At 45.1% G+C, this 15,179-nt stretch overlaps 1 protein-coding gene across 11 annotated transcripts in view; it reads right to left on the reverse strand.

Moving 5' to 3' along the window:
* LOC118386029 (receptor-type tyrosine-protein phosphatase S-like) overlaps positions 1-15,179 on the reverse strand; it is a 286,681-nt gene that overhangs the window by 77,670 nt on the left and 193,832 nt on the right. For 6 of the 11 annotated variants that reach the window (XM_052526699.1, XM_052526698.1, XM_052526696.1 and 3 more), the window contains 7 exons: positions 11,468-11,737; positions 10,728-11,309; positions 10,427-10,563; positions 10,118-10,262; positions 2,527-2,853; positions 1,339-1,532; positions 29-55 (listed from right to left, as the gene is read on the reverse strand). In XM_052526699.1, coding sequence (XP_052382659.1) covers positions 29-55; positions 1,339-1,532; positions 2,527-2,853; positions 10,118-10,262; positions 10,427-10,563; positions 10,728-11,309; positions 11,468-11,737 — 1,682 coding nt within the window. The remainder of the gene's footprint in view (positions 1-28; positions 56-1,338; positions 1,533-2,526; positions 2,854-10,117; positions 10,263-10,426; positions 10,564-10,727; positions 11,310-11,467; positions 11,738-15,179) is intronic. The other 5 variants (XM_052526703.1, XM_052526725.1, XM_052526720.1 and 2 more) reach the window with 2 other exon arrangements.

A 15,179-nucleotide genomic window follows, 5' to 3' on the forward strand; every position in this document is an offset into this window, starting at 1 on the left:
GCACTCTGGCGACTCCATATATACTCACGTATTCGGCTGTATCGTCCGTTTCCCACTAACCCCCCCCCCCCATATAGAGGAGAGTGCAGGAAAGAGAGCGATTTTTAAAAGAGAGAGAAAGAGGGAAGAAAGAGGAATGTGAGAGGAACTCAAAAGAGAAGGGGAATGTGAGAGGGGAGCATGTTGTGAGGAGGTAGAGAAAAGGGCGAGGGCACAGACATGTCACAACAGGTCAGACCAGAGAGGGAGAGAGAAAAGCTAGTCTGTTTTAAGGAGAGCAGTGGAGACTAGGGAATAGGTGTGAACTGAAGTTTATGGGGGCTGTTTACAGTGTTTTTTTTTCATGAGGTTACTCTATCTACTATAATAACAGTGCATTACCGGCAAGCTGGATGACTCAAACAATAAATACAAAAGGTTACTAAAACATCCAAACTTTGGCTGAACCATTAACAATTTGTCAACAGCCTGTCACAATAAGGTTATTTTAATTCAAACATTTGTTCATACAGGTTATGCTCATTAAGACAAAGTCGATTTTACAAGAAAGACCTGTGAAAGAAGAGACCACACGTTGTGAAGGTTGCTTGAAAACGTTGTGGAATAGACTTCTGGGGATAAATATTCAGTTTGTTTGTGTACTTTCGCTTTGTTTGTCCTGGTGGTGCAGAGCTGTAATTTACTGTATGATGACACAGCACACCGACAAAAACTTTGTGTATTTCCTACACTGTTTTGTTGACAGAGGCTTTGTAAAAAAACAACCATTGTGCCGGCTTCCATTATAATTCTAGCTTTCAGCGGGGGACAATTTTTCTCTAAAATGCTTTCATGCCAATTTTGGTTTTCCAGCCTCAAGAATACTATAATCAGCCATTTTGTGCCGAGTTGCTATGCTCGATACGAGCCGTGCAATCACACTTTTCAAGAAGAGGACCACTGAGGTTCTCTTAAAGGGGAGTCTATACAGCCCTAATAAAAGGAGGGGAAGAGAAAGAAGGAAGGTGCGATTATTTGTTGAGGGCAGAGGAGAGGAATATTGCAGAAACATGAAATTATAAACTAAAAGGTGAGAGCGCACGTATTGTACATATCGTAGCACACATTGTAAGAGTAATGTGTAGCATTTACACTTCCACAAAACTTCAAACAAGACCACAGGTTCATCTTCAGTTTGTTGTACCCGTGACAATTTTTCTTTCAAATTGCACTGTCAAACAGAATTGAACTAATCTTTACATAGGCTCTCATGTCACTCCATAAGAGTGTGTCATTCCAATAGGACAGCTTGATACAATGACATGGTTATTTAGGGGACCAAAAGGGGTTGGATCATACCTGGGCATCGGCTAGCATGACATCCTTGATGAGAGGAAGGCCACGCGATTCTCCGTTCTCCACGCGCACATAGTGCACCTGGTAACCACGGATCTGGCCGTGCTGTCGCCCCGGCAACAGGGAGCGCCACATGACCTTGAGCGCCGTGGAGTTGAGCACCTCCACCTCGACCCGCCGAGGAGGAGCCCCTGGAACTGTGGGTAAAAAAGAAGAAGATAGGGCCAATGTTAAAACACCGCGACAGCATAGTACACTCATACAGTATGAACAGGTTATCGATCAGGCGTAAGCACACGTACACACAAAAACTACAAGAGCTATTCCCTTGAGAGACAGATAGACTAGAAACTTAAACTCTGCAGTCTGCACACATAACCCCCCACCAGACTGTAGGGGCAAACCTTTCAAGCACACAAAACTGTACTAAACAACTCTCTCCCTCACAACCTGACCTCCCAATACGTGTCTACTCGGTGTCGCCGGTCTCCGGTTAAACCCCTATCTCTCCGACATAATGGAAAGCCTTTATGTGAGGCCTTGGCGTCCTGCCTTTTACTGTGCTCCGCACTGGCCTCCAGAGACAAATTGGCTCCTACGCACGGTTAATAAAAGTGTGGCCCAATTGCACCAGTGTATTGTGAGGGATGGCGAGCCATCACTTGGCTGAGTTACTGTCAGCCTCCCATCAGTGGAATTGGCTGTGCTGTGACATGGCCAGCCATACGAGGTGTGGCATGCTCATAACTGTTAAGAGGCTAAACACTAGGCTGTTAGACACCATAGAGGAAGAATGAGATGAGATGGGGCGGCTATATCATAAATTTAAAGTAGGAGGGGAGGGAAAATGGTTTAACAACAAATGTTGGATTTCCAAAGGATATTGTGATGTTGCTGGGGGTGGTCTGGTTTTTATTAAGATGCTTATGTCTGGGGGTCCTTGATTTGAACCACTGAGCTATGCTATTGGCAGTGTGAATTTATTCTATGTTTAGGGATATGGGTGTCATAAGTGAAGCTTGGGTGAGGTCATTTTACGGGGTGCTACTGCTACATCCCTGTAACCATACGGTAGTAGAGGTATTGCCCATTGTCTGAGAAGCAGATTTTTGTGTAGCTATGTCGACAGCCCAGCTATTGTATGTGCCTCACAACAAGTGTACAGATTGCGGGTGAAATAAGCTCAATTACCATCCTCGTCGGTGCGGCAGAGCAGGGGTTCGCTCTCTGGGCCCGGCCCGATTTCGGTGAAGGCGGCCAAGGTGACGCGGTACTGGGTCCACTTCTCCAGCTTCTGCAGCAGCACCTGCCCGTCCCTGGGCGGCACGGCCGGCTCCTCCATGGGTTCTCCGGCACCGCCGCCTCCACCCTCTACGAAGGCTCCCACCACCTGGTAGCGCACTAGGTACCCCGCTAGGGCGCCATTCTGGCTCTCCACAGGCGGGGGGCGCCAACTTACCAGTAGGGTGGTGGAGCTGGAGCTGCTGCACTTAATGTCTTGAGGGGGGGCTGAGGGCTCTGGTCAGGTGGGAGGATAGGGAGGAAGGGGGGAGGAGGAGGCGGAGGAGGAGGAGGGGAGGAAGGGGGAAAGGGGTGAAAAACAAAAAACAAAAAGATGGGAGAGATAAAGAAAATGATAAAAGGAAAAACCCAACTCAAAAGGAGACTTGAACTGACAAGAATGTTAACACAAAACAGAAACACTGACTCGTCAGGCAAATGTAAACGTAAGATGTGTAAGGAGGACCGGACGACACAGCGTGCGTAAGAATGAAGCAAAATGGACGCCTCTGGTGAGATACTGGGCCAGTTCTTTTGATAGCTGGGACTATGTCACGGACTCACAGAATTATATTTCCAGACATGTGCACAGTGGTCTGTAACACCAAGGGGTCTGTCAGGGTCTGTCAGTTATCAGCCCGTGTGTGATACCACGAGAGCTATCTGATGTTAGCCTGTCCAGGCCTGCACTGCGCGCTACACACTCACACTATCGATTAAAGGATAAAAACCAGAGCCCCTCTCTTTTTGGCAGATTTACACTCCTCCTTAAACTGAAAGATGTTGTGCTTCCAGTATGGGAGTTAGAGGAAGGGGGAGAAGTAGCAGAGTGAGTCTTTTTATTAATATTATTATTATTATTATTATATAAAAGCTATTCAACACAGTGGCTGGGTTTTTTGTATGGAGCGCTCTTCCAAAACATATTAAAAACGACACATCTGTGAACTTCCAAATCAAAATGGAAGCCTATACGTTCTAATCTGCACAGAGCTCTTAGAACTCGTGCTCACCGAGGGAGTGTGCAAGGAGTGATAAAATGTTTCACTTCTCAACCCGCACCAGGCATTAGACGGATACGAGGACATAGATGAGACCCTTTCTATCCAAGTCAAGATTCCCCTTTTTCTACCAACACTCCTCCTTGTGACTATAATATAACATTCTTCACATCATTTGTGACAAGCCCAGTTCATTTTATACTATCTAATTCATCTGGAATAGTGGTGGACCAAGCTAAATGAAAAACATGAATTCATAGAAAAAGCCATTCCACATTGTGCAAATCTTGGACAAAAATGGAAATGAAATCCACAGGAAGAAAAAAAAATACAGTATGTTTTCATTCCAAACAAGCAAAAGCAAAACACAAATTGACACGAGCTACTGGAAAATGAATTTGATCTGTAACCGAGGTGACTCAAAAGAAAAACGTTAGGGTCCGAAATGTCAAATCATAACAAACATGAAAAAAAACAGGCTATTGGGCAGAAAACGGAAAATAAGAACATTAAAACTTCAAAACACAAGTACAGTCTGCATTATACGTACCTGGCTTCCTTCAAATACTAACTTTTGAAGACCTTCTTACCACCAGCACCTGACTACAGATTGCGCTCACCCTGAGCCAGTGAGCTTACAACCCTCTCCTTCCACAGAGTGTGTCCAAATAGAGACACGTCTTATCAAATTCAAACCCAGACAACTGTGCTTTGTAAGTCGGTCAAATTGGCCTGTTGAGATGTCGTTTTGGGCTGTTTTGGGTTGCTAAGAGGGAGAGAGTTGGCTCTGTGCTGTAGTCAGGACTGCATTATACTCTTGTATAACTTGGGCCGGAGGGAGGGTCCACAAGACTGAGGGATGGGAGCAGTTGGGGGAAAACCTACACCCACTGGATTCTGGGTGTCTGCATTTGACCTTGGGGGGAAAGGACACAGTTCCTTTTTTTTTATCTTAACCGTTTGCTCAGAGAATCCCATTTCATAGCTTCCCCACTTTTACCGACGGGGAGTAGCCTGCCGCTAACTCTTAAACAATAAAAAATAAAAAAAATAAAAAGAACACAGGCAGCACCGGCACCGAGACGGATGCCTTGTGCTGCTGCATTCATTAAGGTTACTGCTGCGGTACCAACCGCACTGCCACTCTTGCTAACAGTGCAGCCCGGAGAAGACAGAAGGTATTTACAATCAGTGGACAGCCTCAGTCAAAAGTTATAAGAACGGACTGTTCTGGAACAGCCACAGTTTAGAACCTTTTCTGTGTCCAATGTGCTTATTTACTTACGGTTTTAACGGATTTGAGCCTTTCAGCTTCTTCTCTCTCCATTCTTCCCCACAATAGATTGTATTTAGCAAACTCTCAGTGTCAAGAATGATCGCTCGGTGCTCAATCATGTGAAGAGAGAAACTGTGGAATCTGTCAGGGCTTGAGCTATGGCGCCATGCAGACCCCTCACACCAGATAAACTTAAGACAGGCAAGGGGCACAGCCATGGGGTAAGCCTCGGCTCCCACAAAGCCCAGTGGTGGAGATTATGGACGTTAGAACTATGACAGCAACAAAAGATGGAACTCTGGTAATGATTCACTTTCAGTAGGTCTTTTGAAGCATCTTTTGAAAGCCTGCATGAATGCTATGTGATTTGACATACAGTATCATTAGTCATGTCTGTGGAGATATCGTAACCATATTCTAAGTCTGTTATGATGTGAACGGAAGCTTAGAGGGAGATGTGTTCTGGGTTGTTTTCTAGTGCTGGTAGAGGCTTTATAAATGACTGCAAACATGTACCTCCTTCAATAGCCCTGCTCGCAACACAAGCTGGTCCACAAGTTATTTGTCTGCGGCTAGTCACAAATCAAATTCACATTCAGTCAGGAGTGTATGTACAAGATGCGTGCGTTGTGTTTTCATTTTCACCGTCAATGTCGAATGTCAGAGAGGTATTTGTCATCATTACGGAATTAATCCGACTCCATGCCAAATGGCCGCTTTTGTACAAATATTCCAATAAATCTAAAAACCTTCAGCAATTACAGTAAGTGGTGGGCTAAACTGCTTGTTTGGCTAAATACAGGGATTTAGAATCAGCCATTTTAATTTGAGCGATAACACTCCACTGGGTGCTGGCAGCTTCAAGGTATAATCTAAATGTGTAACAAAGCCTGACAATCCAGAGGTCTCACTATAGCTCATCGGCAAAGCGTGAAACTAATTCAGACGCTATGAAATGGGATTCTTATCTGACATCCTAGGGCCCTTTACTCTCCCCTCTGCAAAAATCACGTAACACCCACCCCGGGGACCTGCCTGCCCCCATTACCGTTCCTCTCGGGCCGGGTAACGTTGAGGGAGATAGGGGAAGCTCCCGGTCCCGGTGTGTGGACCCTCCGCGGCCGCGTCTGAACGGTTGTCTCATAGGTATCTCAACCTCGTCTGACTGGGACAGCGTATCCCAAGGGGCCTTGCGTCTGAATGGGGGCCATTGCTGCCCACAGGACCAGTGTAGGAACATTTAACTCAATGGTGCCACATACATTTCTTTATTTCCTAGCCCAAAATAATTGGACTCAGATACACTTTAATTGATCTTCTTGGAGCCAGATATTGCAGATCTGAGATCAAATAAGTGACTTCTTGAAGCTAGGGTGTAGGTGAGGAGTCGGGCAAGAACTCCTTGGCTGTGGGTTTTCACTGGTCCTTAGTGGCAGAGCAGCCCCCATGACAATGGCCCCTGGTCACGCCACACTGACTGAAGACAAACTCCACACTCTGAGGACATTTGTACTGTACCAGAGAAGATCGACAGAAAGGAAACACAGAGAAGATTGCCTTTTGTCTTTCACTTCACTTGGTTGGAAAAGAGGTCCAGTCTGCCGAGTAACGCAAGGGTATTTTGCCGGCTCAAATCTAGAATAAATCTTAAATGTTCTTGGGTAGTATTTTATTTTGTGTCTCCCGTCCTAATGGTCTTTCCCTAACATGTCATTAGTGTTTAAACACATCTGAGAGTGTGAGTAGCAGGCCCAGGCAAGCCGCTGGTAAACAAGGTTTCCTCTTTTCCTCATTATACTGTAGCCTGCAAATGTGTGTGTGTGTGTGTGTGTGTGTGTGGCTTATGTATAGCGAGCAATCTCATGCTGCTCCAATGAGGTGTGTGTTTATAATGACAGTGTCTGGCAGTGCCGCACTAAGGTAATTGGATTCTTAGAAGGGGGAGGAGGATGGAGATATGTATGAGGGCCAGCAGTCTAGGGCGGGGCGGTCATGTGTCTTAAAGCAGTCTCCCAGAATCCCTTGGTTTGTTTTAAGGGTGGAACTATGTGATGATTGGCTTTGCTTTTTGCGATGGACACAGCATACTCTTTACTTTACTTGATGTACTTCTCCGCTCTTTTGCTGCCAAAGTAGAATACATTTGTTTTCTAGAAAGCCAGCACTTTAGGGTGTGTGTGTGTGTGTGTGTAGGGGGGCACTGGGAGTGTGTGTTTTTGTGCTACACGTCGCACTCTAATAGTACACTCACTTTTGCTGAGGTTTTTGCCACGAGGCAGGGAGTTTCAACTAACTCCACTCTTCACTGCACTGAAGATACTTGCCCTGAGCTAAACATGTCACAAGGACCTTTATCAACTCAGACTGAGCTGTCTGGAAGAGACATATACTCTCTATTCCCAAAATGTATGAGTAGCCAAACCACAGACATGTTGTATTAATATTTAACCATTTCACATATGGAGTCTCCTAACCTATTTGTGTCTCTTATTTTGGGACGAGTATAATGGAAATAGACTTCTAAGTTGAGTGGCTAAGTGGCAGGGGTAATCAAAGGGGTAATGGGGGTCATTGCTATGGGCTACGGCAGACTGGACCACCTGTGCCAAACAAACACTTACCTCAAAGGCATCCACAAGATCATGTTTTGTTTTGATGTTTTTGTGTTGTGGTGTGAGACACAGTTTTGTTTTGACTGTCTGAGTTCGTAACCTTTCTGACCTCTTTGATGTGAAGCCACTGGCTTTTTCTGACACCTACTTCCGAAGGGGTGGCTGGCTGTACACGAGCAGCCATTGACTAAGAGAAGTGACTGATGTCCCTGGACTCTAAGGACAGAGCTCAACGGGTTGAAAAAGGGGAGACCCTCAGCACAAGCAGGGAGCTGAAATAGACCCCAGGAGATACTTACTCTAATTAAACGGATAAGGTTTGGAAATGTTATCACTTAGTGGTGCATGTTGTAGCTGGTGTGGTGGCTGCAGTTGACTTCACATTAGAACCCATTCGCCAGCAAAAATGTGGCAAGCTGCTTCCTGATGTAATGTATGCTTAAAAAAAAAAATCTAACTAAAAAGTTATTCAATTGAAGGAAGGAAACAAAGTAAGCAAGGTGATGTCAAGCCATTCCAAGGAGAGATTTTGTTTCCATTTCAGACAAGGGTAATGTGACAGAGACAGCAATGGAGGGAGAGACAGATACAGAGAGAGAGAAAGAGAGGAGGGAGAGAGAGAATGGAATGGTATCAAACACATGGAAACCATGCGTTTGTTGTGTTCAATACCATTCCATTTATTCTGTTCCAGCCATTACTATGAGCCTGTCCTCCACAATTAAGGTGCCACCAGCCACCTGTGACATACATACATATACAGGCGGAAATACCCACACACATACTTGAAGACACAGAGACAGAGATGGAGTTGACTGTGCATATATAGGTAGGGTCATGCCTGGTGTAGCCGTTGATCAAGGATGCAGTTACAGAATCTCAACAGCACCCCCAGGGGATAGGAGGGAGTATTGCATGCAACTGGTGCCCTATAAGTGATTCAGCAGCACTGTCTGCGTAGCTATCCAAACCACAACCAACATAAATGTGAAGTGGTTCTCCCAAAGCCCTTATACCCCCAACAAGGGGCACGGCTAACAAGTTGCACTGGTAAAAACAGAAAATGTGTTAAAGGAGGTCTCCTCCCACTACCATGGCTTTCCGATGGCCAACCCCAGTCAAAGTTCTTCATTGTAAACCCCTTAGGAATCGGAAAGAGGACAAAACAGCTCCAATCTATTCTCAAATTAAACATCCATGTACATTACCGAAATGATAATGGAATTGTGTGGGCTATGATTACATGGATGCTGTATATGGTTAATACACTCATTTGATCTAGGCTATGGAATCCACATATATTTGAGCAATGCTCATTGATCTGTACAATGTATCTATATTAACTTACTACCCAGCAGAAATGTCCAAATTGCACAAAGGCTGCCCTGATCCATCCACAATGTAAGCAAATCCAGATACATTGTCTGAGTTCTTTGGAGATAAAGCCTTTAACCTCAACACATAGCTCATATATACGTCTTTGAATACAGTATGTAACCCCTAAGGAAGTCTGGAGACTTACAGGAGATTGTACATGTAATATCCTAACAACTCCACATTCCTCAACCAGCAATGCATATTTGTATTCCATCTTCTGCACCTACTGGGTACCATGATGTCACTTGTTTGGGACTATTTTTAGCAAGCAGTGTTTCAATTATTTAGATGTGTTCCTGGCATCTGGAGAAAAAAATGTACAGGCCACTCCTGAGTTGACCGGCTGGAATTCATTTGCAAGGTAGGGCTGTTGAGGAACAGTAAAGGCTTGTGATTGGATGGTTTTGCTGCCTGTCTTCAGATTCCTACACCCACCCGTCTACACCCACCCTCTCCCCTGTCTACTGACGGTTCAGCAGAAAGCCATGGCAGTCACTGGAGAGTTAGACATTTTTTATGTCTCAGTCACATGGGTTAAAGTGCACTTGCTGTTGACAAAGGAAAACCAACTGCAAAACCAAAGCAACTGTAAAACGATGTCTGTCCACATTGACCGGTTTGTTTGACAATGTAGGATAAACTGCATCATAGTTAGCACCATGACATATAGTTTAAACCCAGGTTAGAAAATAATCAAATCAAAAGGTAAAAAGCGGTTAAAAGCCATAAACAACTGTGAATACAGTACTCACAACCTTTTGCATTACCGAACACAACCCTATCCTCCAGAAGAACAGCATATCGCACAGAGTGTGTGTCATGTTCATGAGGCAAACGTAAAGATATTGTCGTCACGTTGAAGTCTTTGGGAGAAAACATCATTGGTCATTCACAAAGCATTAAATCACATGTTTTCAAAAGATGACCTGCATAGTATTGAATCAAGAAAGACATTGCAAAACTGAATCAGCTTTGAACCCTGAGTATGGCCTCATAAAACAAATTCACAGTTCAAAGGTGATGAGAACTTCGATATCAAGGCAATACCAGATACGCTTCCTTTAATTCCATGGTTCTAGCCTGGAGCCAGGAAGAGAGTTCATGTCCTCACAAAATATCTGCATGATTAAAGGTCCCCAGAAGACACACATTGTTAACCGCTGCACCACAGAATCCTACCACCCGCCCACACCCCACACAGAGTACATGGAAAAGAGAGCAAAAGGGCTACATACTGGCTTGCAAGGTTTTCTGGGATATTTCGTTGGTGAAGGCTCCAATGCCTTTGTTGGAAATGGCAGCCAGAGAGAAGTAGTACTCTGTGTTTGCTCGCAGACCCTCCACGACGTATGAGGCAGTGGGGACAAAGGTTTTGGTCACCTGTTGGTGGAGAACAGAGGGAGTGAGGCATGCTTTTGACGAAAATTAAATATCACTTCAGTTTACTGTACCTTTGCTCAGATAGGGTGTTCAAGAGTACTTAAAGGCAAAAGCTTGGTCAACAATATTCCCATAGCTTTAAACAATGAACAATAATATCTTACCTGGCTGCCAAAACTGCCCTCTTTGTACCGAAGCTCAAAGTTGATGATTCCCTCCTTCTCAAAGGCAGGTTCCCAGGTCAACTCGATGCTTGTGTCGGACACAGCGCCAACCTGGAACTTTGTTGGCTGTCCGGGGACTAAGATAGTCAAAGATACATTTAATTAGTGACAGTGATCATTGCAATGAAACTTCTTTCCTTTCTACAGTACAGGATCGTAATGGATCACTTGTGGTATGCATTCATCCCTAGTGAGAGCACACAGACATGTTGATAGGAAGGGTTGAACCCAGAACCCTAACCTCCTTGCAGCACTTTGACGTGGATGGGGTCAGAGAAGGGCCCATCGCCCACCGATGTAAAGGCCAGGACACGGATGGTGTAGGTCTCAGACGCCACCAGGCTCTGGATGGTGGTGATGATGCTATCCTGGACATTATGGATCTGCCATAGGCTCATGGGCTGGGACGGGTCCATGGTGTAGTACACCCGGTACCCTTTGATCTGCCCGTTGGGTTCTTCAGGTTCGTCCCAGCGGACCATCATGGTGTTCTGGGAGATGATCCGGGCCTGGATGTTGCGGGGCGGACTGGCCGGCGCTTGTTCCCCAGTACGTGTCTCCACCGGCTCACTGGGGGGGCCCTGGCCGATCGTGTTGAAGGCCGAAACACGGATCTCATACTCTGTGTTGGGGTAAAGGCCTCCGATGCTGTATCGCGTGGTGGTGATGCCGTCCATGGTCTCAAACTTGCTGTCAGGAGACTTGGCGCGGTACTGGATGATGTAATAGGACACAGGGTCCGGGTTGCCCGAGTCCCAGGTGATGGTGACACTGGTGGCCGTGGTCTCGGTCACCATGGGGATGCCTGGGGGCTTGGGCAGGGCTGTGGGGGTCAGGTGGGGAGGGAGGGGTGAAGAGGAACTTTTAGATGCAAACATAGAATTATCATAAAAATGACACCTCAACACATCTCCATGCTGGTTTTGCCCGACCATAGCAGTAGTAGTAGTAGCCTAGATGAATCCCTGTGCCCCCTCTTACACTTGACTGTGATCTGCGCGACCGCCTCGATGATGCCCAGACTGCTCATGGCCACACATGTGTAGTTGGCCGACTCTCGCACGCTGTTGAGTTCCAGAACGTTCCGGCCCACCGGCATCTCGTCCTCCGGAGTCAGGTCCTCTGAGTTGAGCATCCATTTGACATAGGGCATGGGCGACCCTACCGCCACACAGGTGATGTTCACACTGCCACCTGGCATGATCTCGTGACTGGTGGGCGGGATGGAGAAGCGAGGGGGCACGCGCCGGACTGGGAGTGGGAAGGAGGGAGGGAGGAGGTGAAGGGAGGGAGTCAAAAAAGAGAGAGAAAAAGAGGTAACAAGACCGGCCGATGAACATTGACCCTTTCAACGGCATCCGTTACATCAACAGAGATCAACACGGTGCATGACAACTAAATCAACTAAATCTAGTACGTTTTTCTAGGACATACTTTCCAAAGTAACAAAAAAATACTAAACTAACAAGAACTGCTTCAACAACAATATAGATTGACATTAAAGCAACGATTCATAGCAACAAGGTTCCATTTACCAAAATTTGACCCATCACGGCACAATTAAAGACACAAAAATCTATTATGAGTTTCTCATCTTTGAAAACTGAACTACTGACAGAATATGCATCTATAACGTGGAGTTAACACCCATGAAGACAGAGTATAATATTTGAGGGAGTACTGTATGATCGATGCCATACAGTAAACAGGAACTTCCTGTCCTCACAGCCACTCACAGCAAACCAGGAAGTTGGCCATTATAGGCCCTCCCACGACAAAGGAAGAATAAAGGAAGATCTCAATTGCTTACTCCTCTCGTCCTCTCTCCTTGTCTCCCTCTCAAAACTCATAGGATGAGAAAGCCAGAGCTCTCTCCACGCTGACCTTCTCCTCCAATGGGTTTTGAGATGGAGACAAGGAAAGAGGAGAGAGGATGCGAGGAGTATGCAATTGAGATCTTCCCTAAGACATTTCTCCCATTGTATTTATTCTGTGGTTCGAGTTGGGGCCTCATGCACCTGATTGATAAACAGGCTCGTGCTCTTAGTCCTAATGGTACCTGCTAGCTATGGCTAATGATGAGAAACTTTAATCAGATTTTTGTGTTTTAGGGTAGATCCACTGGACAAAGCCTTTTTAAGATCTGACACGGTTCCATTGATAGATGCAACTATCAGTCCCACAGACAGCATGCATAATAGACTGAGGTAAAACCAAGGATTAAATGATAAGTAACAAAACCAGATATAAAATTGAGATAAAATGCATCGAGGAATATAACTTAAGGTTCGCTAGCATGCCCAGACAAAGACGATTGGAGAGGAAAAGAGAAATATCAGATATAGGATAAAGCGCGCGCAAGGAATAGAGACAGAGAGAGAGAGACAAAAAGAGAGAAGGGAGGGGTGGGAGGAGGGAGGGGGGGAAACCCACTTCAATGCTGTGTAAGCTCCTCTTTTTTTTTTTTTTTTTGCCAATGTGACCTAATGTGACAGTTGGCACATTGTCACATCGCAGTCCTGGCAGAAGTAACACAAAATAAGTATAGAGAAGAACAGGTAGTGTGTTTATAAGAGGACATAAAGAGATAGCTGTAGTAGTTGTAGCTAGAGCGGAACTATCACAGATAGTAAAAGAAGTCGAGAAACAAACCGACAGAAGGTAGAGGAAGAACTGGAGAAAGGTACAGTACAATGGACGTCTAGGATGGGAGAGAATTGGCTGTGGGTTGAATGGTCAGAGGACGTTGATCATGGGATTGAGAGAGGGGAGAGGGTTGAGTTGGGTAATAGTTTGGGTTTATGTGAGCATGCATAGTATATCTACATGCGTACGATGTTTGTGATATGTGTGATGTAATGCTATGTGTATGCATGTGACTATTTGTGTGCATGACAGACACACTGTGTATGAGGCTTTGGGACTCAGGTCGAGAGAGAGAGACGTAAAAAAAAAAAAATTATGTGAATATGTAAGGGGTGAGACTCAGACTTTGAGACAGACAGACAGAGAGGACAAGGAGACGGGACACGAGGCAGAACGGAACAGACCCAAGCAGCAAGGCAGCAGACTGAAGGGACAGACAGACAAGACACTGATGGGCACAAGGACGTACTGTACGCAGAGGGAGGGGAGAGGGTAGAGGAAGGTAGGAGGGGAGAGGGGCGGAAGTGGGATAGAGTAAGGAGACTGTGATTCTGGCCAAAGTAAACAAAAACATTGCTCAAAGTGGGTTCAAGGTCTCACACACTGGGGCTTCAAATCAGAGATTCAACTGCCCCCCCCCATCCCCCAGCTTGTTGCCAACAAAACCAGGGGTGCACTAAGGTTAGGGGGGGAAGATGGGACATAGAGGAAAAATGGCATTTCAAACACACCGTGTCGATCCAAATGGGATTCATTCAATAGTAATATTGGATAGCCTTGGTTGTTTTTCCACGAGGGAGAGCACCAATCAGCTTACAGCATACTCCTTCTAAAATGATTTACCCGTTTGTGTACACTACCGAGTGTGCATATCAATAAAGTAACTCTGGGCTGGGATCTATTATACATAAACCAAGCTTGTGCACAAAGAGACATCCAAGAAATGTTCATCTCTACTACTTTTTAAAAACTAGAATCTGAACTACAGAATACAACCAAAATTGATTGGTCACAGAATCATGGAGGCGTATCGCCTTTGACTGTATGTGTAAAATGACTAATAAAGCATTTATTCACATGACTTGTTCTGATTGAGTTGAAGATGAATGGTGACCTTCTATGGTCCCCATTGGCCGATAATCATATTATCTTATACACCCACACCACTGCTCTCCTGGAGTACCTTACAAAATACCTCTAATTCACTGACAATGTCAATTGTTCCAGTTACTACCTCAGAATGTCACAATCCAACCTTGAGGCTCTATTCCGATGAAGTAGACGTAAGTTAGCTTGTGGTTCCTACACATTTCCTTTTAAGATAACATTATGTAAAATACATTTGTGTTTACTTTTAGTATAATGGTAACTCAAATTGCATCATGTCAAAAAGACACCAAATAAACCATAACACCTTTGAACTTTGTATACACATTTGAGATAAACACAATTATATCCAAAATTGGCTCCTATTTCCAAAAAACGAAAAGAACGTAGGCACCATATTCAACAGGAAGTGACAATCACAATGCTAGTAAAACGGTGGCATGACATAATTTATTTCAGAACAGGTCATGACTGAATCAACCCTCCATTTATATCAACGAATATAACTTCGTTAATAGGCAGGAGAGTGTAGTTTCAACATCTTTCAGATGTTACAACAATCAGACATGTCAGAACAAGGTCATATCTCTTAGCATTTTTGTCATGATCCCTGTCCTGTCCTGTTATGGTAGGTATGATGTCACTTTTATGGCAGCCATTTTGTAGCGCACTTCGAGTAAAGTATTCAACCAAAAAGGCCATAGCCTTATTCTAATCCCTCCCCAAAAAGTGCTTATTGAAGAACAAAGGTGAAAGGGCAACCCATTCCTCACACGGACATGCATGGTTGTGACTATGGCATGAGTAACAGACAACAGTCAGGCATCCTTCCCTCCACCAGGTCCGACCCAAGAGAACCAGTACAGTCCAACCATGTCAACCAAGCCCATCCAAGCATGCCATTCCCAATCTAGCATGGTGTGGGGACACATACACACAA

The sequence above is a fragment of the Oncorhynchus keta genome, chromosome 1 (genome assembly GCF_023373465.1).
Source record: "Oncorhynchus keta strain PuntledgeMale-10-30-2019 chromosome 1, Oket_V2, whole genome shotgun sequence".
NCBI classification, from domain to species: Eukaryota; Metazoa; Chordata; class Actinopteri; order Salmoniformes; family Salmonidae; genus Oncorhynchus; species Oncorhynchus keta.